The sequence below is a fragment of the Parasteatoda tepidariorum genome, chromosome 1 (genome assembly GCF_043381705.1).
Source record: "Parasteatoda tepidariorum isolate YZ-2023 chromosome 1, CAS_Ptep_4.0, whole genome shotgun sequence".
In the NCBI taxonomy this organism is placed as follows: Eukaryota; Metazoa; Arthropoda; class Arachnida; order Araneae; family Theridiidae; genus Parasteatoda; species Parasteatoda tepidariorum.
The window spans coordinates 80949133-80975461 of NC_092204.1; the positions used below are offsets into that span (position 1 = coordinate 80949133).

The following is a 26329-nucleotide window of genomic DNA, read 5'->3' on the forward strand; positions in this document are numbered from 1 at the left end:
AGGTGATAGCCAAGCATTTATAGTTATTAAATATGAGATATCTTAATATGATAATATGATATTGATGTAAAATATTACTTTATTAAAGAGTTCACGAAATTCGTTATTTCTCAACGAAAAGTTCTCACGAGATTTTTTATTTCACGATTTCAAACTTTTTTGTTTCAGTGAGAGCGATTATTTTTTACCCATGTACATACGAAGGTGGATCAAATGAGACTTCTTCAATAGCTAAATATTAAAATAGTACTTACCAAAAGTACAAAAGCATTATTTTTCTACATAATTTCCATGAACACAATTTTTAGAATTTTTTTTTTTAAATTTCCGGTTGCATAAAAAGAAATAGGCCACGTAGTGAAACAATTGCCCACAAAATATTCTTTCTCTTCATTGGATAAAAATCTCCCACTTCTAAAAGGTTTCTTTAGGGGGTCCTAACAAATGGTAGTCTGCAGGTTCGATGTCCAGGCTAGAAAAAGGATGTTCAACTGTTTCCCAATGTAATGCCTTGTAGCTTTTGTAATGCCTACAACTGCGACTTTATGAGGTGTCGCATTGTCCCGTTGCGGCATAACTTTCCGTATCGGCTTGTCGCGTCATTTGGTCCGTTAGGCTGCTTTGACTTTCTTTAAAAGTGCACAATAATTTGCATGAATTGTTCATCGTTCATGAAGGAAATCTACATGCGAAAACACTTATTTACTTATTATTATTGCTATTATTAATTTACTAGCAGATAATCTGAATTTTGGTTTGAAAAGAGCTGACTCATTTTTCCTGGAACGCTTCGTTTAAATGAGCGTAGTGATGCACCCAAAATTCATCACAAGTTAAGATGCAAATAAAAAATGAATCTCCTACTGCTTCATAGCGACTCAATTATCTTAGAAAAAAGTCTTTTGCTGCATCATTTCGATTTTAGTTTAAAATTCTAGGCACCCATCCTGCTGTGATTTTTCGATATTTTAACTACTCGTAATGAATTGTGCTTAGCACACTTTCATGGCTTATCTCTGATTCAGCACTAATTTCTCGAACTATAAATCAATGGTTATTATTAATTGCCACAAACTTGCTCAATTTTCTCTGCTGTAAAACTCATTCTTGGACGTCGACAAGTTTTCAACTTCTTCTCTGCTTTGTTTAAATAAAGTGTGCCATTTGCATACTTGAGCACTAGACAGGGTATCACTGTTGAACTGCGCCTGCAAATTCATTCTATTTTATAGCCGTCATTGAACAGCCGACTGATTTTTTTAGTTTGAGACTACTAATGTTCAACTCAGTATCTTTTTAATTTTGAACCCAATCCAGAAGACGAGGGAACTTCTTGATCAAGTAATGGGAGAAGTTTGCCTCTGTGGAGGACTTTTCTGATAGAACTATCCCGCATTTACGTTACATGGAGAGGAAAACTACCAAATCCTTTCCTTGTTAGCCTGACAGCAAGGGGACTCTAATCTTTGATCCGTCTACGACTGAGGATATTTTTACATCAGCACTGTGGCCGGCGCAAGCCGAATGCGGATTTCGTATCGACCAGCCATCGCTGGGATTCGAATCCGGGTCACCTCATTGGAAGGTTAAAGCTCTATCCCCTGAGCCATCACAGCTCAGCCCAGTTATTTGTGAAAAATTTAAATAAGTTTAACATTTTCTCATTTTTAAAGAAAATTAATTATTATGTGTTGTGCAACTGCATTAGGAACATTTCACCCGTTCATGATTCAAGCTACTAAAAAAAGAACTTACAAAGAAATAAACACTGTCAATCAATTATAAAGACTCTAAGATTGTTGCCATGATAAAGATAATAAAAATCAACTGCTGTTATTAAAGAAGTCTCATATACATTTTATCCATCTGCTTATAAAATATAGAGAATAAATTAAGAAAAGTCTGAATTTCTCATTAAAAATGAACTAATATTGAAACCAAAAAGCACTTTCAAAAGTCTTTAGCAATGTGCCGACTATGATATATTTTTGGTATTTAAAATGCGAGCTCCATTTTCTGTTATTTTTTAATATTAGTTACGTCTTTTAATAAAATTTGCATTGTTCGCTTTATTGTTAGAATTGTTCAGAAGCTCAGATATATGTTGTATGAGACCCATATTCTAAAATAAACCTAAGATAAACATGACAAAGAATGTGTCTGCTGTTTGTCAAAGCTTTTGTCTTTTTTCAATAAATAGAAAGTTTGTAATTTTTGTGTAAAATGAAAAACAGAAATTTAAAATAAAGGAGTATTAAGAACCATACGTTAAATAAATACGACCAATTATCAATAAAGTTTACCTAAGGAAAATAATTATTTAGCAAAAGGTTTAATTTTCCTATAATGAGAAATTTAGTTTCAAATTTATAATTTACATAAACGTTTGCATTAATTCTCGCCGAGATAAAAAAATTTCTTAATTTTCGTTTAAAATAAATAATTGCTTTATAAAAATACTACTCACAAAGAGGAATCAAAATTTGTTAGAAATTATTAAAAATTTGCATTAAGAAATGACAAAAAATTGATGATTAATTGAATTTAATTATTTGAAAGTTTTAAAAAGCTAGTAATATTAATGAAGATTTTCAAACAAACACGAAATAATACAAAGAAATATTTGTTTTTATCCTCAGAAATCTCGAGTCTTGTGTTTTAAGAATTTTCCTTCGTTATTTTTCGGATCCCGTGAACTCCAATTTTTTTCCTACCTTTTCTCTGCTCCTAATATAGTTTATTATTGAACAAAACTAAATTAAAAGGGGCGAAAAGCTGTGAAGGATTTACTAAATAGCACACGAATGAATAGTTTGCTTGAAATATAAACGAGGCGATTATTTATAAATTTGATAAAGAATTCTATTGTAATTCAGACAAAAAGAAACTTTGGAAAGCACGTTTCATTTATATCAATTATAATTTTGCCACAATCAATTCAATTTATAATTTTGATAAAGGTTATAATTTTTATACAAGGATTTTCAGATGGTACCAAACTAATTTATAAGCACTGTTAAGTGTATGCAGCCATAATAAAGTTATAAAGTAAAAGAACAAAATTTTTAAGAATTAATTTCCATTAGGGCAAAATTTGAAACTTATTATTCGAAGTGGAACAAAGTCATCACATCATCATTACATCATAATTTGATTAAAGAAATTCCTAAAAAATTACAAATAATTATTTACTCATTTATATAAATAACAAGCTCTTTATTGAGGATTGCTGCCTTTTTAAGTAACAGTTCAAGTGTTGGTGTTTTCATCTCTAGATGAGTTTATGCAGCTATAAGTTAATCTATCTTTTTTAGGTTCACTTTTCATTTTCACATGCATGTGCTCGCTTTTTGACCCATTCTAACATGAATCATCCTGTACAGTGAATTTTTTTCTGATTGCAGAAATTTAAATTTAAATTTTTTTTTTCAGCTGAACAAGAAGAAAGTAATGAGAAGTGAGTAATTTTGTATTTAATTTTAGATTTTAAAAGTTTGATACATTTTTTTCAAGTTGCGCTTATTATTAAAAATTTATAAAAATATGGTTAAAATAAAACAAATTTTAATTAATTATATTTCTTTGTTTTCAATCTATTTACAGGATGCAAACATCAAAGTTGAAGCATTTTGAAGATGATAGTCCTGATGTAATACCTTCAAAACCATTTTGCACAGGTTTACATTTTAATATGTTACCCAACAAGTAACAATTTCAAAACTTACAAATTTACTTTCCTATTTCCTGAAATAAGTTATGCATTTAAAAATTGAGTTAGGCATAGAAAAAATAAAATAAATGCCTGGAGGCAATGCTAGCCACGTTTTCCATGAATGAAATTCCAGATGCGTTCATTAAATATTTTCAATAGTTGAATGGCGATAAAATAAGCAAACACATCTTATTGCTTACGTGAAAACTTTTAAAAAGCTTTTAAAAATAGTCTCACATTATTTTCAATGCTAAAGCACATATTTGAATTTAAATGTTTTCCTAAGTAACACTATTTTTCACTTAATTAAATTTTTATAAGTAACATAACAAATAACAGTGTAACAGTAGAGAAAAATTAATAACTGCTTTTTTTTAAATTTTTGACTGCCTTAGCTTTTATGAAAATACCAATGCAAAACTTGAAGTATTTCCAACAAATGGAAAAAAAACAGACTTCAAATAAGAGACTCTAGACAATATAGTGACAAGCTTCACTTTTAATTCGGTGACATTATTGTATAAAATTGCTCTATAGTATTTTTTCCTTGAGACATATGCTGCAAGTAACAAAAATTTTCACTAGAAAGCAGCAAAATACACAAAAACATCCTATTTCTCATAAATATATCGCCATTTTTTCACTGGAAAATTCTCCCCTGATTAGTTTTAAAATTTTATTGGCTTAAACCCTTAAAATAAAAATTTTATTCCATGAGTAATTTTAAATTTAACTATTCTGCCATGTGCAATCTTATTCTGAACACATTTAAAATTTAATACACTATACATCAAGCAATTTTTAAAAAAAATAAAAATAAACATAATTGAATAATTTCGAATCACTTATGTCCTTATGGAAATATTAATGTTAACAGGAAAATAAAGTTATTGAAAAAGTTTTATGTGATATTGAGACCAGCAATACCTTCCCATGGGTGTCATTCAGTTTACAAATTTACAATCATTTCATGAGACGGCAACACCATAAACAACTTATCTTGCATTAAAAAAATCAATAATGTTTTTTTTTCTCTTAAAACTCTCTTCCGTACAATTTGGTGTTTCATCATTATATTACCTCTTGCCAATCAATCAAAATAGTCCCCAATATAAAATTTTCATATTTTTTTCTTCTTCATACATTTCAATTTTAATAAGGAGTAAACTTTTAAAAGCATTTAAATTATTTTTTTAATATTAAACTTCTTAAACTTTCCTGCAGTTTGGAAATATCGTTGTTAAACTTAAAGCTTTACCGAAAGAACAGAAGTATTAGGAAAAAGAACATTTGAAATGGAATTGGTATTCTTCGTGTCACCCTCATGTAGGGAAATTTCCCACAGACATGTGATCTAAAACTCGAAAAGATGCCTGCGGGCACGAGGTATACCAGAGATATTTACATAAACATAGTTTTCTATGTTTGCTTTTCCTCCATAAGTCACGTCACATGTGCTCGGAAGAAAAGACTATGTTGACATTTTTTTTTCTTCTTTACGCTGCACTCCACTATTTCCTTTCATAGTTATTCGCTTTTTTTTAGAAAAAAAAGAAGGTAAAACCTCTTGAATTTATTTACAAACTTTCAATATGTTGCGGAAAATATATTAAAATTTAGCAACACAAAAACAATAGAAAAGTTTTAAAGAAATATTATTAAATGTTACTGTTTTCCTTTTTCTTTCCTTAATATTCATTTATGTTTCTTAGTCATAAATTGTTTTTGAAGTAAATTACCATACATATTTCAAAGTAACTGATATATTTAACAGTTATTGACCTAAATTACTGAGATTAAGTATTACTGAGAATATATGCAAATTTTGCGACTAGAAATCAATGAAACGTTTATACTGAGATCAAGTTAAAATATTTAAAAAAAGGTATGCATTTATGTTTCCCTGATTAAAATTTTTTTTTAAATTATAAGACTCATTTGGGATTTGTACTTAAAAGGAAATTCACAAAACAATTAGTATCTAATAGATTCCACTGACATTATATGACCTTATGATATGAGTAGCTTAAAGAAAATAAATTTCTATGTACTTGTCTCAAAGTAACTGACATACTAAAATCAGCTAAGAATATATAAGGATTTATCATCATGATATCAATGTAAAATTTCTGCTGTTTACTGTATGTATTTATGTTTCCCTGTAGTAGAAATATTCAGAAGTGTATAGCCCTTGATATATAGAAGTGATAGAAGTGTATAGCCCTCATAAAATGATCTACTACTAACTTATAACTAAACTCAGTGGCGCGACAGCCCATAGAGGGCCAAGGCCTACTGTGCCCATCTCAGTTTTCTTGACCTTGGGCTCTGGGGTGCAGGAGCAGATGTTCCGGTCAGGTGGTCAGCCGAACGCGGAACCCCAGTGTTTAGTTCCCAAGCATGCTTGGTACTCATTTATCGACCCACTGAAGGGATGAAAGGCTGAGTCAACCTTGCCCGGCCCGAGGATCGAACCAGGGACCTGTGGCACGACAGCGCGAAGCGCTACCGCTCAGCCACCGGGCGTCACTACAAACTTATATCTGCATAAAATTTCTAGTCATTGAATAGCCTTTTGTTATCTGCGTTGTTTCGACTAGTGTTGTGGTGTGACTGACATATTTCTAAGTAACTGACGTATTTAAGAGAAATTTATCTATTTAAAAATTTGCTGACATATTCAGAGTAACTGACACATTAAAAATGATCGAAAATTTATTCAGATTTATCAACAGAAATGCAAAGAAATATTTGTGTATTGGTCTAATTAAAATAGGAAAAAAAAATATATAATGTATTCACGATTCCCTATGGAAGAAAATTTCAAAAATATATAATCTAAATATAACTCGTGAATTTATAGATTGCCGATTTATTTCTGCGTTGATTTTCTAGTCATTTAATAACCTTACAATATCAGTGGGGCTTAAAAATAATGAAGTAACTGACAAATATTTCCATAGTCAGTTGTGTTCAAATGTGGTGCTCTCATAATTAGTGTTGTCTGAAAAACGAACGCATCTATATTTTAGTTATTATTATTTTTATGAATCGATTCATAAAGTTCATTTTGAAAAGAAAAAAAACTAATCAATTCCTTTTTTTTCGGTCATTAAAAAGTATTCTTCACTGCCTTAGCTTATTCAGAGTTAGTACTTAAAATTACCGCGCAATTGCATATGCGTTTACAAGTTGCTGCATGCACGAATGAGAATAAAGCTGAAATGTCAACGTACCACCGGTCTCCAGAGGTGCGTGTATTTCAGCAATGCAAAATAAAACGGACTCACTTGAATAATGAAGAGAATTAAATCCTTTTAATTCACTACGTACGGATTGACCGTTCTCGGCGCAATGAAAATTGCACATCAAACTCTTTTCATTTAAGAAATTATTTAACTTCATTGATAAACAGCTATTTTAATGATAGCGATGACAATTGAACAGTTGTCTTCTTTAGTGTTGGTTCTACATTTGAAATAAAATGAAATTAAAGCTGTAAAGTTCAGATATTATTTGTCTGTATTTTTGTATTAAAGAGCGTATTTGTTTGACGCAAATCTTTGTAAATGCAGAAATTTTACGAAAAATAAAGCAAAGCAGAGTTACACGTTATAGTTTATTCAAGACAAAGAAGCGAGATTTGCAGAAAATGAAACCGTTGCGCTGATTTGATAAGATTGGATAAACTGAAGTATGAATAAAAACCTCTGAACGGTAGAAAAAGAGCAGAAAGAGTGAAGAAGAACGGAGAGTCGAATAAATGACTCAATGATCTGCTTGCCTATCTCTTAGCATTAAAAGAATCATTTAGCCAAAGGAATCAATTCTTTCGAACTGTATCCCATCTTTTAACATTAAAAGAACTGTCTGTGTCAAACGAATAGATTCTTTTGAGTCGTTTCGTATCTTTAACATTAATATGGTCTCAAAAAGTTGATTGTTAGTTTCATTCAGCTCTTTTGAGTAATCCTTTTCTTTAACATTGCACTCGATTCATTAAACTGTTTAAATGATTCTTTAAGTTGGTTATTCGATTCATTTGACCCGTTTCATATCTTTTAACATTAAGAGAGCCGATTTGTTAAACGAATCGATTATTTTAAGGTCTATCTTATTGTCTAACTTCTTATCTTATCGTCTTGTGCATAGTTATGACGCCGTTTTAAGGCAGATGTTTTTTTTTTTCCATTTTAGATTTAAATTGAAAATTTCATATTTTTGTAATTAAAAAAAGTTTTGGGTTCTATCTTATCGTCTTAAGGCATGCATACACGGTGGGAGGGGAGATATGAAACCGTTTTAAGGTAGATGATATTTCTTATTTTATTATTTATTTATTTTTTTAATTTTAGACTTAACATGATATTTTTTCAATTTTTTGTTATTAAGAAATAGTTTTTAGTGACATTTTTTTTAATATTTAGAGGTGTAACCTTTTCATGTAGATGAAGGTTTTATTTTTTACATCTTTTTTAGATAAGGGATTATATCTTCTTATTATATTACGCCTTCATATATCTTATCTTATTATATCTTCAATTCTTATCCTTCGCACTTACATAGTTGCATATGCATACCTATAGCCAATAATTTTGTTGAACAGAAATTATTTCTTGATTTTCTCAGGGGGGGGGGTGAATTGTTCACTTGGAAAATCTTTTTCTTTGAAAAATAACTTATCACGCCGTATCATGTGATTGTTCTTTCTCACTTTTAGCTTTGTTTTCTGAAGTTTCACAGAATATTACTTGCGATAAAATATTTGGGAGATTTTCATTGCATTAGAAATAAATAATAAAAAAAAAATTTAAATTAAAAATGAAGCAAGTCATCAAAAGTGAATTTTTTTTCTTATAAAATGGATTTGAATATTTTGGCGTGATAGAATGCTCCCATGAGCCCTGCTGACATTGATAGATTAAAATAACATAGATAGTTGGATCGTTGATTTGGTTAACTAGAATGGTTGAATACCTTAACCAGTTGATTGTGTCATTATGAGCCATTTGCTATTTTTTACCTTAGAAATCGACCGAATTTTTTATAATGATTTATTTTTATTAAGGGACTCATTTTGATTTTGAGATGCATTTTATGCTATTCCGAAATTTAATTTTATTTTAGAAAATTAAAATTTCATGTATTATAAAACACATTTTTTTTGCATTCAATTTTTAATACGAGGAAAAAAAAAACAAATTTGGAAAGCTTTGTTAAACAAAAAATCCTTAAATTAACAAAAAACTGTATAATTGTCAAAAAGAATCAGTTTCATTGAAAAATCATAGGAATCGCTGTTATCCCAAATGCCCTATTCCACTACATTCAAAAGTATATGTAGTAAAGAGCCAACTGCTCTAGATATTTTTTTTTACAAATTTTTGGTAAAAAAAAAAATTATGAATGGATTTATTAAATAAATATTTCTGGTTTACTGATTTAAATCGACCATTCAGTTAAATCGATCGTTCAGCACATCACTACTCACAAAGGAATTTTAATCTGAAATATCGAATAACTTAAATGTCTATTTCTTTACGCTCTACTTTACATCAAGAGGAGTATAAAATTATTTAGTTTCGTATTTTTAAACATGACTTTCTTTCAATATTGAGAATTTCATTTTTATTTTTTGAATCTCTCTGAAATTGAAACAAAAAATTAATTCAAATTTATCATGGGAATGGTGTAGTATGTTTCTATCGCAGTGTTGTAGTCAAACGTAAGTGTTAGACGTAAAGCACATGCATTTAAGCGTAACTATAGTAAGTGTTAGAGTTTTGGGAGTAAAACCTTATGAGTAATGTATAGTCAACTTTGCTTTCGTTAAAGGTATAATAACTGTTTACACGGTACTGACACAGTATGTTGCTATGGCAGTATGTTGCTATGGTATTCTGTCACAACCGTAATTAACAATATTTTAGGGCTTTGATTAACGTAGATTTTCAATTATCCTCGTTTCTCACTTAAAAATATTATCAAATTTCACCCCAATAATGCTACATCGCGTCACATACGCATGTTTTCTGTATAGTTTGTAAAAAATTAATATTTAAGGAGTGCGTGTAATTAAAAAGCATTCAAAGCATAAATAAAAAGAAATAGTTTGTGAAATCATAGCTATTATACCAATATTATTAAATGCGCAATATAAGTTTGCTAAAACAATATTCTTATGATTTCCATATCGTTTATTGACGAATTTTTGATACATATCTTTACATTGATGCTTAAAACAAATATCATACAATAATTAGTTATGTAGCATATAAAATGTTATTATTTCAGAATTAGTCAATTTCTGCTCTATATTTTCGTTGTACAGATTTAAAAGGGTATATAAAAACTGTAATGAAAAATCATGTCATAAAATTGTAAATAACAATATTTTTTTTCTTCTCCTTACTTTGCCATACTTGAGCGCAATTTATTTTCCAAACAAATACTTGCTCATCCAAAAATCTTTAAAAAAAAGATCCTTTTTTTAAAAAAAAAAAATTTCCCAAATACCCACGCAAAATGTAGTTTCAGAATATTTTCAATAAACAAAAATATATAACTTGAAGTTAAATAATGCTTACGATTTCAGTTTTCAAAAACTGCTGAAGCAGATGTCATATTCTACAGAAAAGCTGTTCTTTTTTTGCATCAAACGATAAAGTTTTATAGACTCAGCCCCGTAATGTGAGCAACTCTCATTTGATAAAGTGCCTCAAGCATTTATTCACCATGGATATAGAACTCCAATCTTTTGAATTTTTTTTACGACCAGCAAGTGCGCCACAAGTTTATAACCTATCCCTTAAGTTTCTACTCAAAGTTGGCGAAGAGGTGAAGTTCAATTTCCAAAACTTAGCCCTTGTTGTAAGAATTTATTTTTCAGAAAAATCATACTTTATATCTAAGAATTTACTATACTTCAGGAAAGTTATTTCAATTGTATTTGACTACAAAAAATATTAGCGTAAGCATAATTTTCTTGTTTTCAAAGTTCATTTAAATACTTTATAAATACTAATGAAAAATTTTAAATAATATTTTTAAATAATAGTAATGGAAAATGAACCAAATATGTATATATTTACACATATTTTCAGTAGATTCATTCAGTTTTGATTTCGAGTTTGTTATCCCTGTAAAATTTGAAAGAAAAATTGATGAATGATGAAGAAGATTGACATGAAAAGAAGCTTTTTTTATTTTATTTACTAATATGGTTTTAACTTTTCAGTATAATTTTTTATACAAATGCGAATCACGAAGTAATTAATTATGATAATTAAGCAAATTAACATTTCTGTGCTGAAATTTCAGTACTTTGTAGTAAACTATTAAAATATCGATGTGCTTCTTTTCATTCTATATCGATTCTGCAAAATTTTAAAATAAAGTTAACTAAATTTATAGTTTCAGGTGAATACTTTGTATAAACACTCGGCGAAAACAATTCTGGTAAATTTACTGTACAGCATGGTACTGCTATTTATGGTAAAATAAACCATACTTCTGGTCAATAAAATCAAAATTTTTGATATTTAAATAATTCATTTGGTAATTTTTCCATTCATATGGAAACAGTACTTATATCACACTTATAGTTCTTATTGTTCTTATTACCACACATTTTGTAAAAAAAAAAAAAAAAACGTGAAACTAAACAGTAAATTTAAGTGAAGAAATGATTTTTAAGCCATGTTCTAAGGTATCATGATACAATTACCAAGTTTGAACATATTTATTTATTTTTATCACTTATTATAAGATTGCATTCTATCGATAATTTTACCAAAGTTACTACAAAGCTCTAGGGACAAAATTGCCGAGCTTTTTAGAATTCCCATCGAGCTAGAAGTATGGTAAATTTTAGCATAGTCTTGCAGTTTTGAACGTAATGTTCGTCGTTGCTTTTACTTCTTATGCTTTAGCCTATTTTTCTCTGCGTACAATTTTTTTATGTTTTCAATGTTTATATTAACTGTACAATTCTTTCTTATCACAAATGGAATCTGTTACATTCGCTCATGTATTGACAAATTTTCTCTAACTCTATTTAATTTTTTTATGAATTTTATCACAATAATTTCGAATTTTCTGTATTCTTAATTTTATGATTTTTAATGTTTTAATGAATTGCTTCCCAATTTCGGTTGGGAGAAAAGGCAGACTTTATTTAAACCAAGAAATATCACATGCAAAATTACTAATCTTTCAGATTACTCAAGTATAGCTCCTAACCCGAATAATGAGATCATCTATGAAAACGTTGGGCAAAAGGAACACACGTATGCAAACATGATGAGCAGAGTGCATTTTGATGTGAGTAGTTTTTATGCCGAGAAAATTGTATTAAATTATTTTAGATCAAAGGCGTTCACTAATAATAAGTATATATATATANTATATATATATATATAAAACCCACCTACATGAATACAGTTGGTGGAACGAATGGTATTCTTTTAAAAAGGAGGAGAATGTATATACATAATGTATACATAAAAATATACTACATAAAATTATAACTAAATAGTATTAGGGGTCAATATATCTTCTTCTTAAACATTTATTTACTATAATCATTTAAATAGCAAAAGATCGAGACAAACAATATTGAAATAAAAAATTTAAAATTAGTCAAAAAATATTCAACTATTTTATCAATTTACTTTAGATTTTGAATTCAGGCACATATTAAATATTATTTTCTATTCTCTTTCAGCAATATGATGATATAACATATGCAGAACTAGCTCTTCCAGACAGTCAGCAACCTTTTGTGAGACATCGTTTGGAACCCCCTACGGAGTATGCAGACATTGATTTTCAGAACAGCAGGGGAACTTTTCCAGCGACAACAGTCATGGGAAATGAAAGAGACTCCGCCCGTAGTCCACTTGTCATATCTACGAAAGCCGTCAGGGTGGTCAGTTCTATTAAATCATTTTTGAATTATTTCAAAGTCAGCAGGGTGGTCATTTCTATTAAATAATTTTTTTAATTTTTTCAAAGACATCAGGGTGGTCAGTTCTATTAAAAAATTTCTAATTACTACGAAGTCATCAGGGTGGTCAGCTCTATTAAATCATTTTTGAATTATTTTAAAGTCATCAGGGTGGTCAGTTCTATTAAATCATTTTTGAATTATTTCAAAGTCATCTGGGTGGTCAGTTCTATTAAATTATTTACTTTTAAAAGGATTTTGAATTTTTTACCATGTTTATTAATTATTATTTGATATAATTATCTATTATAATTTATTAAAAAATTTAAGAGGTCAATAGGTTTATAGGGTGTGTGTTGATACGTTTATAGGGCCTTATTGATTAGGAACGAAATTTATAAATACTTTAAAGAAAGAAATTCAAAATAAAAATAATTTTCATTATTTAAGAAAAATAATTATTTTATTACTTTTATGCATCATTATGAAAAAAAAACATTGTTTAGCATTTTTGATTTTCTTATTAGAAATATGGAATAGATTTTTTCAGATACTTTTAAGTAAAATTAAGTACTTTTGAATTTGCAAACAAATTAAATGTTAAAAATGAAATAAAGTTAAAAGGGATGTAACAACAATTTCGAAAACGCACTTGAATGTTAATGGTGAATCTAATGGCATATTTTTTCAGACTTTTTTCCGCGAATAATTCAGTTAGTACAAAAGGACAAAAAACGCTGATGAAAGATTAAATTTGAAATGAAAAAAAAAAATTCTTTTTTAAAAATTACAGCAACCGCCAATTGTCAAAAGTTTAAAAATATTCTAAAAAAATCTGTTAATTTTCACTTCAGAATTTCGTTAGAAGGAAAAAAACGTATTTTTACCATTCATACATTCAATGATTCAGTTCATTATCTCTTTAAGTATTCTTAATATTTTTTAATTAAGTTTTATATATTTCTGAACATTGCCCACTATACGTACACTGTATTTCAATCTTTGAAAATTCATTTCTTCTCTTAAAATTTGTAAGGCAGTACCTTTTATTAACTGTATAAGGTCTTTTTCAAGAAATTAAAAAATCAAATAAAACTATTTTAACTTCAAGTTTTACATTTTTGATATAGCTAAAAATTTTAAGTCATTTATTTTCATATTAATTCATTTTAAATTATATGAGCATTTGAGTATTTAAAACTTCAAAATCATATAGATTTCATTTTTTTTAAATAAATATATGTACAAATTAAAATGTAAATCACATTTTTCAACTTTCTGGAGATTTTAAAAAAGAAACTGAAAAATAATAATAAAATAAAAAAGAATACAGCATGAGAGGTTGAAGTTCAATACAAAATTCTTTCAATGTATTAAATCATTATTTAAATGATCATTTCGATTAAAGGTACGCAGAACAACTTTATTTGACTCTGTTACTCCGAAAATTATTTTTATACAATTAACAATATCCTTCCTGAACTGTGGTTTAATGGATACGGATAAAATAAAATAAAAATTTAAACTGAAGTCATTATTATACTTCATATACCTTAGCGTGTCTATTCGATGAAATTTAATTTCCCAACTTATTTTTTTAAATATATCATATAAACCATGTTTTTTTGCCAAGTTTTGATAATATTTAATACAGCTTACTGATCTGATGCATTGCTTTACGATGTTTTAGATACCGGAGGACTGTCAACAAAATTCTGGAGCTGTATGACGTTGTATTCTCTTCTTCAGAAATAATACTGCCTTGATCTTGCCTTGACTTATAGTGACATTTAAAGGGCAAAAAGAAGTAAACATTAAATGATATCAGCATATTGCTGGAAAATACCTAGTTTGTTTAAAGGTGAAAAAAGATGAGTTACTCTATTTCAGCCTTTATTTCAAATTGTACAGAATTTTCACGTGCCTGTCTATAACATATGAATTTTCGGAGATATAAAGTCAATTTTTATCACAAAGTATCAACTTTTATGCACCATTTTCTCAATGACTATAAACTAAAGTTGATATGGCTATTTTATGGCAAAAATGAATTAGTTCCTCTTTTAAACTTTTATTTTGTTAAAATGTAAGAATGTTCACATGGAGTTTTAATGTGTAATAGAAAAAAAGTACATCTTAAAATTAATGAAAAAGTGAATATAATATTTTGGTGGTGTTTAAAAAAATACTGCTGTTTCGTTATTTAATAAATTACGTCCTTTTAATAAGAATCCAAGTTTTCTACAAAAATATTGGCTTCATCTTAGAGAACAAATAAAAATTTTCACAATAAAAACTAAAACAAAACTTATGCAGAAACATTAAAATAGTATTGAAACTTAAAACAAAATGTTAATCCAGTGCATGCTTAATAATGGGAAATCTCAAAAATGTCAATAGATTTCAACACAAGAAAAAGCTGATAATTAAAATCATTTACAGTTAATCAATCAATTAAGATTTTATGAGATACAATTTCTAAGTTATTACTCCTGACCGTGATTTAAAATGTTAAGAATTTTGTAAGCAAATATTTATTTCGATATAAAATTATATTTTATATCATGTGGAAGGAAATATCAAGAAATATTTCATTAAATAATTAGTTTACTGAAATTTTGTGGACAAATATTAGGCTTGATTTTTACAATGTCAGATGAATTAGGTTTTATAAGAAATCAAACCAGTTAATAATTGCAATCATATTTATTATTACACGCGCCCTTCATTACTCGATATCTTTACTGCTTGATCATTTGTAAAATGATCTCTTGATTTTTTTCAGAATCAAAATTATTTTCAAAAATTGCTTTTTGGTTACTATCAATCATTACAAATTTTATCCATAAAACATATGATTATTTCTGTAATTGCTGATCATGATTACTCTTAATTTAATACAACGGTTATCAAAATTATTACGTGTAGCTACAACTTAGTAATCCTCCCCTGCATATAATAGCATTTTTTCTAACCATGAATCACAATTCCGCATGAATCACATTTTTTTCTAGCTATGAATCACAATTTTTTTGTTAATGGACGACTGTATAGTGATAAAATCACCTGTATTTCAATAACGCGAGGAATATTATGACTAGTTCATACTTATGAACATTAGAGTAGTGGTAAAAAGAAAAATATATTTCTATGCAGTCGTTTATCAGTATTAAAAAAAACATATTTATATGCGTTATGAACAACAATTATAAACAATCTTTCATTTTCTATAGTAATAAAAGTTAAATTTTTACTGTTTCATTCATTCATTTATATACTACACACTGTTGGAAATTTCTCGGAAGAAATGGCTAAATAGCAAATTATTTAATTGTTATTTTACGATATTCGAACAATCATAAATATGATGGTAATCAAACTGTTAATTGCGAGAAAAGCCGTTTTACCGCTTTCACCTAATACGGTTACACAACCAGACTTTAATCGAACCAAATGAGCTCATCCAATGAAGCCACTTAGTTACTTGCAATTGAGTACATATTATAGCCGAGAGGGCTAATCTACCAATCTCATGACCAACAGAGCTGGGGTTCAAGTCCCAGCAATGACACGACAATATGCCTTCGGTTCCCTTCGACACAGGAAGAGTTCCCAGCATCCCGCACTCTCCAATGACCACTGTCCAACAAAAAGCCTAGCTTCTACTCCGAAATAAGTTTATTTACGTCATAATTTTCTATGCCCAAATAAGTTACAGTTTTGAAACCATGCTAGTAGTAAAGGATTAATAAACCGTAAGGTTTTGTATGAATTCCCAGTTTCATAACCATTCTAGTTGTAAACGGTTCAAAAACAGTGAAGGTGAAAATGTTCTTAACCGTAACCTTTACGGTTAATTCGAGGGACAGACTGCTGCCAGTAATTTTACCATAATTTTAAAATGAAAATTCTAACAGTGCACTTATAACGACATGATTTTGGAATCAGCCCTTCAACAGTAAATTTAATGAGAATTATAAATAGGTTTAAAGTTTAATGCCTACATTAATTGAAAATTTGAATCGTTTGTGAAGTGTGTGACAGCACCCCAAGAGGATTCTTGTTATGAACAGTATTATTGTAAGTGTTATTAAAAAGCTCTGTTGTTTATAAATATATTCCTTGATTTGCTCATATTCATTTTTGTTTTTAAGACATGTGTGATTATCAGAAAGAGTGATGTCATAAGTAAAGTATATTGAGATTTGATGAATTTTTTAAAAACATTTTTAACATTCAATCTGAACATTTTGTAGGGTTTTAAACAATATAAGAAACATTATCGTAAAAGGAGATAACATTCCCTGGTAGTTAATTTAGATTTTTTTTGTTAATCACACTCTTAAATTAAATAATTGAGAAAGCAACAATTTTTTAAATTGGAAAGCATTTGTCTCCTTTATTGGTTTGTTTAAATGTCATGCTGAAAATTATTTTTTTTTCAAAGTCTTTATTATACAATGGAAACTAAAATACTTTATTTTTTAAAAGAATGGTACTCGAAATATTTGGATATTTATTCGATTTGAAATCAACAAAAACATATTTTTGATAATAGGTTGCCGAAATTTTTTAACAATGTATGTGACCCTAATTTTAATAATTTATGTCATTTTGCTAAGTAATACCTTATGTTTGAGATCGTTACATTGATTTTTATTTTATTTGAAATAAATAATTTGAAACAGAAATCCTCTGACAGAAGATTTTCGAACTAAAGATATTATCTGACTGAAGATATAATTAAATATATTTTACACACTTTATTCTCAAAAATATTTAAATTATATATAAAACTATTAAAAGTAAATGCTAAAATTAAATTGAATTACTAATATGAAAAAAAAATACCTGCTTTTGGTACAGAACCACCATATGTTGTTTCATTTAGTATGGTATAATTAAAATGATAATGACTGAAAAAGACATATATATGAGATAGATTTTACTGTTATAATGCGACAGTAAAATGAGGAAGCATCTATATTTTAACCTAGTTCCTAACCTTGAAACATTTGAACTTTTTGTGCTATTTTAATTTAATTCTTTTTAAGCTGTATGTACTATTTTATCTAAAAATCTTGCTTTTGACATCACTTTTTTTAAAAATATATATATAATGGCGTTGTATTGTATATGTCGAAATGTATATAATTGTTTAAAGTTTTGACAAATAAACAGCTTATAAAAGATAGAAATGTTTACGCGTGTTCATTCTCTACAAAAATGTAACAAGCTAGTATTAGAAATTTGTTTATTTTCATATTTTTTTAAAGTACTATGAGAGTATGTTGGTGACTTACTTCAACTGCACAGACTTTTTCCATATGGCTTACAATACATACTACTTATTCTGTCATACACAATGTAATTGCGCAATTGCAACCGAGCTGATACAGCACTTACCTCATTTAAAAAAAAATGAAGTATAAGTATTCCTTCTTCCAAATTGCGAAATCCTCACCACTACCAATTATAGACACGTTTGTGGCACTGTGTCGCTTATAAAAATGGTAATAAATATGTTAAACTCTTATATCAACACTGTCAGAATATTTGCCAAATTTAAACCATAATATCATTTAAATTTGCTGCTAACCTATATAACATAAGTTTAATCATGCTTTTAAACTAAATACTTATATTACTTGACTGGAAAAATCTGTGTTAAAAATGCTTGCAAACCTAAATATACTTCAGCTTAACACCATACTAAGTTTCTTAATATCATTCGCTCAATTTTATGGATTAAATTACACAAATCATGGTTTATTATGGTAATAATATTTCTGAAAGTATGCATTTTTAGAGCAACATTTCTGAGAATTTTTTTTTCTCTATATTATTAAAATTCCTTTTTTTTTCGTTTTTTAATGTGCCTTTCATAATAAGGAAACATTTTATTACTTCTGAATCGTTTTTGTATATGAGTGTTTTATCAAAATCAAAATATTTATTATATTTTCGTACAATAATTTATTAATAATGTTATTTTTATTATATGAAATATATTGTTTATTCTTGTATGTTCATTAACTACCTAGTCATGGCATATGAAGATGTGAAGATTCTGATGTGTGATAGATGTGAAGATTCATAAGATTTTGTTTTCTAAGGAAGCGGAAACAAAAAGCATCGAGTTTTGCTTTTAAATGCGAGAATAGTACTGCTGAATAAAAATCAATCGCACAGTAAAAAATAAGTAAGATCACATAATTAAATTCAATGAACTACAAAAATTTTTTTTTTACTAATAATGCAGTTTTAGTTTAAAAATTAAATTAAAATAAATAAATAAATAGTAATAAAAATGAATTAACAGATTTTTATTTTCTCTTTCACTTACATCGGTACCACATACAAATAGCACTCTCTTTCAAAAAACTCAATTTACTAATTTTTATAATATTTTTATAAGCATTATTTAGACCTTACATTTTTCTCCATTCTTTTTTTGTTGAGTAATAACAGAGTATGAACTATAGTAGTTTAAACTGTAGTAATAATTTAAGAATTTTTCTAATAACTTCTACATTTTCTGTATTTTGGAATATAATTTTTTGTGAAACCATGTGTCACAAATTAATTTCTTATATCCAATGCATATTTTAAATATTCTTTCTTTAAATTAACAAAGAAAAAAAATGCGAAATGAGTCATTTCAACTGCTGTCAAAAATTAACTCACTTCACTGTTAAGAGATGGCGTTAAAGGCGTAAAATTTGTATTGATAACAGAGAGCGACATTGGGCATTATTTTAAGTTTTCAAAGCTTGGAATGTTGTATACAAATTTCCGCTATAATTTACACTGTGTATAGTCAATCTAGAAATAGTAATCTGAAAAAGTTCTTGCATCTCACAAGATTTAAACTTGAAAACGAAAGTTTATTTTCTTCAGAGTAAAATAAATAAATGAAATAGCAGTACGTGTAACAAATTATTTTATTAATTTATAATTATTTATTTACATAATTATAGTGAACACACTGTATTTCCTTTAAAAATATTTACAGAAGATTTAAAAATATTTACAGCGGACTACACAGCAGATTTGAAGCTTGCATAATGCTGGAAAGAAATACGTAAGGAAAGACAATAAACACTCTAAAGCTACAACAAGTTCTACAAAAAAAAATTTATTGCTGCAAAATATAAAAATAACTCTGAAAAGCAATTTATAATTTTTCTTACAGAAAACACATCTTTTAATTTTATCCAAAAATTTACTGTTTTATATACAACTGTAAAATATGTTACAGGAATTTGAAAATTACTTATACACACCGCTAAAAGATAGAAATATCAATAAAAACTAATTAATATCAAGAATGACCATTTAAAAATATAAAATTTTATAAAAAATCTTTACTAGATTAAAAAATCAAAACTTTCTTCCTCAGATTTTTTTTTATATTTTTCATACAGTACTTCCCTTTTTAATTATTTTCTTTTTTTACGCATTCTGATTTAAAATTTTTCATGAATTCCCTTCAATAGTCAATCAGAAATTGAATTATTGCAAACTGCAACTGCAAAAACATTTCATCAACTGAATTGTAACAGTTATCTTTATATTCGTGAGCTTTCTTTTCCACTACATTTCTGGTACAGGTTTCTACTATGTGAAGAAAATATGCGGCTTAGGCAGCTCTTTTCATATAAAAATTGAATTTTACACAATTGAGCTTTATTTCCCCTTCCGAAGCGCCTACATCCGTAAATGTTCTGAAATCAATTTCCGAGGTGAAATAGATATCAAATCTCAATTCTATGAAAATCAAATAAATACTCAGGATCCTTGGAAAGCGGTGATTTGTTCGAAATAATCTTATGATTTGACAACTCCTTAGTGACGACTCAAACGATTGAGGAAAGGCGGATAGAAGATTTAGAAAGGAATGTGAAACTCAATCTACTATCTTTTTCAAAACCAGGAAAGGAAATCAATCATAGTCTACAGAACCTTAGCCTTTTTTCCGTTTTTTTCCCCCAAGTTCTTTTGGAAGACATCAAAAATCACTTAGATTTGCTGTTTTCAAAGACATAATGAAAGAAATTTGATTCGGTTTTATGAGTGAGACATGTCTTTCTAATTTTTTGACGTTTGGTAAAAGAACAAAAGAAATTTCTTCCGGAATTGATAGAATTTTTTCCCCTGTTTAAAGAATTCAATTTATCCCGTTTCAGAACTTAATTCATTTTTATTAATCTAATAAGAATATTGAATGTCAAGTTTAAGTTACTCAAATTACGAAAAGATTTTGGCACATTGTTTTAACTATTCAACTATTTATTTTCAAAAGCGAACCGCATTTTGAAACATTATCATATTGTTAAGAAAGTGATTTAAACTATGAAACGTATAACTAAATAAGAGTTAGAACGTTTTTATTTATTTATAATTAGATATTACTAGCAAAAGTAATCAATAAATTGGTAAAAATAAGCATTTCAAAATAATGCAAACACACGGTAAAAAATAGATACAAAAATTTTAAAAAGCTTTCTTTATTTTTAACAAAACAGTTTTCTGATATATTATATATTTCCTGATATGATTTCTCCTTCGAGGAATCTAGTTTCGTCAAAAGTGTCTAAATATTTTTCGATCATCGAATCTTCATTCAAATTATAATGCTCCGCGATGAAGCTTTGCGTTGAAGAAGCATTTTTGTCAGGTACTTGAAAATTCGCTTTCGTCACAATTCGCGTTATTTCGTGACGAAAATATTTTCAAAATTAACAAAACACAGATCAAAGATTGCTGGATCATCGAAAAAGTTTTGTTTCTTAGAGTGCAAAACGGCATAGTTAATTAATAATTAGCCGCACATCTAATTTAGTTAAAATAATAATATTTTTTTATTATTATTCATTGCCATCCCTATGACATAGAATTTTTAAATTTGGCAAAATGTGTTTTTACAAGCTACATTCACCTCATCAAAATTAAGTTTATGTCCAGCATCATATGTCTAGATGCAAACTCAATCGATGCTAACTCAAAACTGTCAAACTTTACTTCATTCAAGCAATTTATTCCATTTCTTCTTCTCTTCAGTGCATAACATATTTTTTGTAAATTTAATAACATTGGATTTCAAAAATATTTAATGTTGCAGAAGTTTAAGTTGTTTAGTTTTCTAAAGCATAAGCATAAACAAAACAAACACATAGTTACAGATAACTTTAAAAATTCGAATTAGATAGGGAAGTCTTCACATGCCTGCCACTTTGAGCTTTAAACTCAACAGACATAACGAATGAAAGTTAATTATTTTATAATAAGCGGACCAGTATGTCCCCAAATCTAAATACCTGATAGTAAAAAATTTTAACGCATGATTTAATTTGAGAACTCACTATTTCACGTTTCCCATTATTTTTTAAAAAAATATATATTTCTGTTCAAGAATCTCTTCGAGGTATTTCTGTTATCAGAATATTAAATTAAAACGGTAAAACAGTGAGTTTTCGGATATCCGTTTAGAAATTTTACTAATTCTTCTTTTCTTTAATTTCTTTTTAAGTTTTGGGAAGACGCTGGTCAGTTTATTAGTAAGGATTATGCAATAAGCAACGTTTTTAATTAAACGAAGAAGTAATCTAAGCAACAATATTACATTTGTATTTTAGATATTAAAAAAAAATCGTCAATAGTTCTGTTTATAAAAACGTGTATTGCTAAAGCCATTGCATAAAATGTATACTTTAAACCAACCCTTCGAACAAAATAATTGAATTTTTAGTATGATTTATAGCATCGGGGGCTAAAATAAACCTTTAAACCAGCTATCCAAATTTCGGTACTAAGGTACAGAATTATTTGTACCAAGGTGCGAATATTTTTGGTGTTGAAATAGTGCGAATATTTTTTTTATTTGTACCAAGGTGCGAATTTTGGTGTTTAAACACACTTACAGACTCTTAAATAGCTAAATTTCCTTGCGGAAATTCGTAGAGAAATCTTGGGTAATTCCACTATAAGGATAATCAGAAGTCATAATTAGTCAAGAAGATGTTTTATAAATAAGAATGAAAAGAATTTTTCGATTCATACCGCATATTCACAAAGATGTTAAAGGAAAGAATTCATATTTCCATTTTTTTAACTAAAACATTTAAGTAGGACAAAACATCGAAACTGCCCTGAAGCAAAATTATTATTTCAGTTTCCATCTATAAGAAAAATTGTGGCGTAACTTACCGGAATTTAAAAAGAAAATTGTTCGAATAAAATGTTAAATTTGAAACTGTTTTATTAACTTGATAAAATATATAAAACTTCTGTAAGATGTTCCTAGACTGAAAACGATTACAAATGATCTTTTTTATGTGCATTCCTATACGTTTCTCTAATAAATACCATTTTGTTCTGAAAAAAAATGAAGAAGTAAAAGAAAACAACAAAAATATATACGATATCAATATTTATTAACGATAGAAATGATAAAAATCGCAGTATACCTATCAGTCTGAAGAGTCCAATGTGGTTCTTCCCAGATTGTTAGAGTGTAGATCAATCAGACAACTAAAATCTTGAAATATAAACACATTTAGTTTAATGACGAAATATATTAGAGGCTGGGTCATCCAAATTTTATGGTATTTTATTAAACGGAATGCTGATTTTTCGAATATTTCTCTTCAATTTTTGAGATAATAGGGTATTTTTTCTTTATAAATAATAATTTTAGACTTGTTTAAATACGCATGTGTTTTAATGATACTGGAGTACTTTATTTACCAAAGAGTAAAATGTTAGGGAGTACCTACCAAATTACGTTAGGAACCACTCTGGCCTCTCTCGCCATTCTATGTGCAGGGTGGTTCTGAATTCATGGTACAAACTTTAAGGGCAGGTATAGGACATTGTATTAGTTATTGATTGTATGGGAATGTATCAGCACAAGTGACGGGTTTAGGAGCAAACACGTCAAACACACAAATTGCTTCCACCAGTAGCGATACATGCTTGACAGTGTGGGTGGAGTGATTGGCGCACACGTTCCAAGATACCAAGCATTTTACGCACACGTGCTGCAGCTTAGGATATTCAAGCATCTGAGTCAAGAGGAGTCGCATAAATAAGGTTCTTCAGATGTCCCCTTGAAAAGAAATCGAGACTCCATAAGTCGGGAGATTGGAGTGGCCAAGGAACTGGTCCACCACGCTCAATCTATCACGCCCCAAACGTGGCATTCAGTTAAGTGCACTCATCAGCGCTCAAGTTGTCTGGCCACCCCTCATGCTGAAACCACAGGCTGCTACGAATGGAGATCGGAACTACCTGCACCAGTTCTGCCAACACCTGTTTCAGAAAAAATACGATACCATTCTCCATTAAGTCATGCCAGTAGTAAGTATGGGCCAATCAAAAAGTCGTTGACACTACCAGCTCACACATTCACACTGAATCGTTATTGATACGCATGTGGTCGCGTTGCATGTGAATTCCCAGTTACCCTCACATGAAATTGCGCGCATTAATAACACCCCCGCTTGTAAACGGCACCTAAGCTGCAAATAGCATATGCGCTATGAAATCCGGCTGCAGAGCACATTGCCATACATTGTACACCCACCAGAAGTTTCGATGGAGAGGATAGTCTGTCGAATTCAAAGCTTGTACTCGCTTAAAATGGAAGGGGTGTAAGCTATTTTCGTTTAACACTACATAAATGGTCTGATGACTCAACCTACGTGATGAGCAACATGTTTTGTACTTGACTCAGGTCTATCAGCCACAACGTTCAAGATGCTTTTTTCCAGGACTGGACTGCGTACAGCTCTTCATCGACCAGCTTCATGTCTGGTGACGTGGATCGAACCTGTTTTATGAAGTTAACGATGTAACAGCTGAAAATTTCTGTGACCCGGCATTCGTCGATCATAAAATTGCTCGTGATATATTCGTAGCGCAGCTCTGCCGTTACAATTTGTACTTACGTACATGTAATGCGTGTCTGCTTTTTTCGGCATATGTGAAGTCTCTCATTGTAGACGTCATCATAATTGCGAATGGTGCTTTCCCCAAATGAGATCCCTCATGCTGAACATTGGCTACACACCTAATGCAACGTAACTGACCGATAACTCCATTTCTCTTTTCTTTTATTTCCCCTGTTTGCACCTCACCGCGTCACTTAGCTCATACATTCCTATACAATAAATGATTGTTACTATGTTCTGTATCTAGCCTTGAAGTTTGTACCATGAATTTGAGCCCATCCTGTAGACGATCTTCTAAGGCTAGTACGTGAATGATTTCGTAAGCACTTAAATTGGATTCTATTTTGAAATGTCCGAAAAACTCAATACTCTCAGCAAATTATTTTTTTTAATCACAGAGCAACGAAAAGCAACCGAAGCCATACAGGCTCTTCCGTCTTTATCGTGTATTTACATTAGAGATAGAATTATCTTTAAGAAAATCTACTTTTTCTTTAATTTTGTATTTTACATTTGTATTAATTTTAATTATAATTAATTTTTTTTATTTACTTTTTCTAAATAAGATTGACAAAATTATTTTGAGCATTAAAAACATTTCTTTGAATTAGACTCTACAATAAATTGTAAAAAATGCCTAAGAATATAAACACAGGGCAAACAGAATCACAAAACCCTATTGAGCATGTCTTTGTGTTAAGACAAACTGAAAAAAAAATTACATTGATTTAAAAACTGAAATACAAATCATTAAATTTGGATTCATGAAAATTAGATCCCTAATTAATGTAATTAAACTACATGAAGTTCCATAGAATGTTATTAATAATTAGCATAGTAAAAATCTTTCAAAAATTAGTCAAATTTTACATACGCTTCAAGAAGCATTATGTCCAGACGTTGATATATTTCATTTAAATTATTTATTTATAAGTTAAAGTTTTTTCTTTGTAAGTAAATCAATCTGATTGCTTCAATCAATATATCATTAAAATAATATATTTCAGATCATTTTGATCATATTAGATTGGTAATATCACATCGCCAATTATTTGCTTCATCTGTTAGATTTTGTAAAATAAATAAAGTAATTTGAACAAAACTTTCTGTTTACATTATCGTTTCCTTGTTTTCTGTACAAAATTATGATAGACTAAAAACACATTTAAATTTACTTCTTAATCTTTCAGTTTTATACTTGGGGATGTAGAAATAGTTATTCAAAAACTCAGAATGATTCTGGAATAATAGAGATTTTTTTAAAAATACTAGAAATAGCTTCGAACTATTTAAAGCTTTTGTTAATATGCTAAGAAATCAGTGAAATTAACTAAATTACGAGCCTATATTAATATTTTAAGTTCACAATGCACAGTGAATAAATCTCTTTTCAATTACACGATATAGTTTGCATTTACAATTTGTGAATATACGAATTTTTGAAATATACTTACCATTATAAAATTGATTATAGTGACGGTTATATTTATCTTTTAAGAGAAATATATTAATTTTCCTAAAGGTTAACTGTTCGAAACAAAGACCAAATTATCTTTGTATTAGGCTATAAAATTATGAGGAAAGAACGAATTACTTCGTTCGAAACAAATTATATCCTGTGCAGGAAATCGTAAAAGTCAATTAACTGTTTCCTTTAAGGATTGAAAATAAAACATTGCGCGAACAATAATGGTGTTGGGGGCACTTTGTTTAATA

The 26329-nt window shown here is 28.7% G+C and overlaps 1 protein-coding gene across 5 annotated transcripts in view; it reads left to right on the plus strand.

The window, feature by feature from the left end:
• LOC107456176 (nephrin) overlaps nucleotides 1-17857 on the plus strand; it is a 168010-nt gene extending 150153 nt beyond the window's left edge. For 4 of the 5 annotated variants that reach the window (XM_016073961.3, XM_071182967.1, XM_016073960.4 and 1 more), the window contains 5 exons: nucleotides 3433-3457; nucleotides 3604-3677; nucleotides 11931-12034; nucleotides 12438-12641; nucleotides 14350-17857. In XM_016073961.3, coding sequence (XP_015929447.2) covers nucleotides 3433-3457; nucleotides 3604-3677; nucleotides 11931-12034; nucleotides 12438-12641; nucleotides 14350-14388 — 446 coding nt within the window. In that variant the 3' untranslated portion in view covers nucleotides 14389-17857. Of the gene's footprint in view, nucleotides 1-3432; nucleotides 3458-3603; nucleotides 3678-11930; nucleotides 12035-12437; nucleotides 12642-14349 lie in introns of those variants that run through there. The other variant, XR_001585683.3, reaches the window with a different exon arrangement.
• Nucleotides 17858-26329: the final 8472 nt, after the last annotated feature.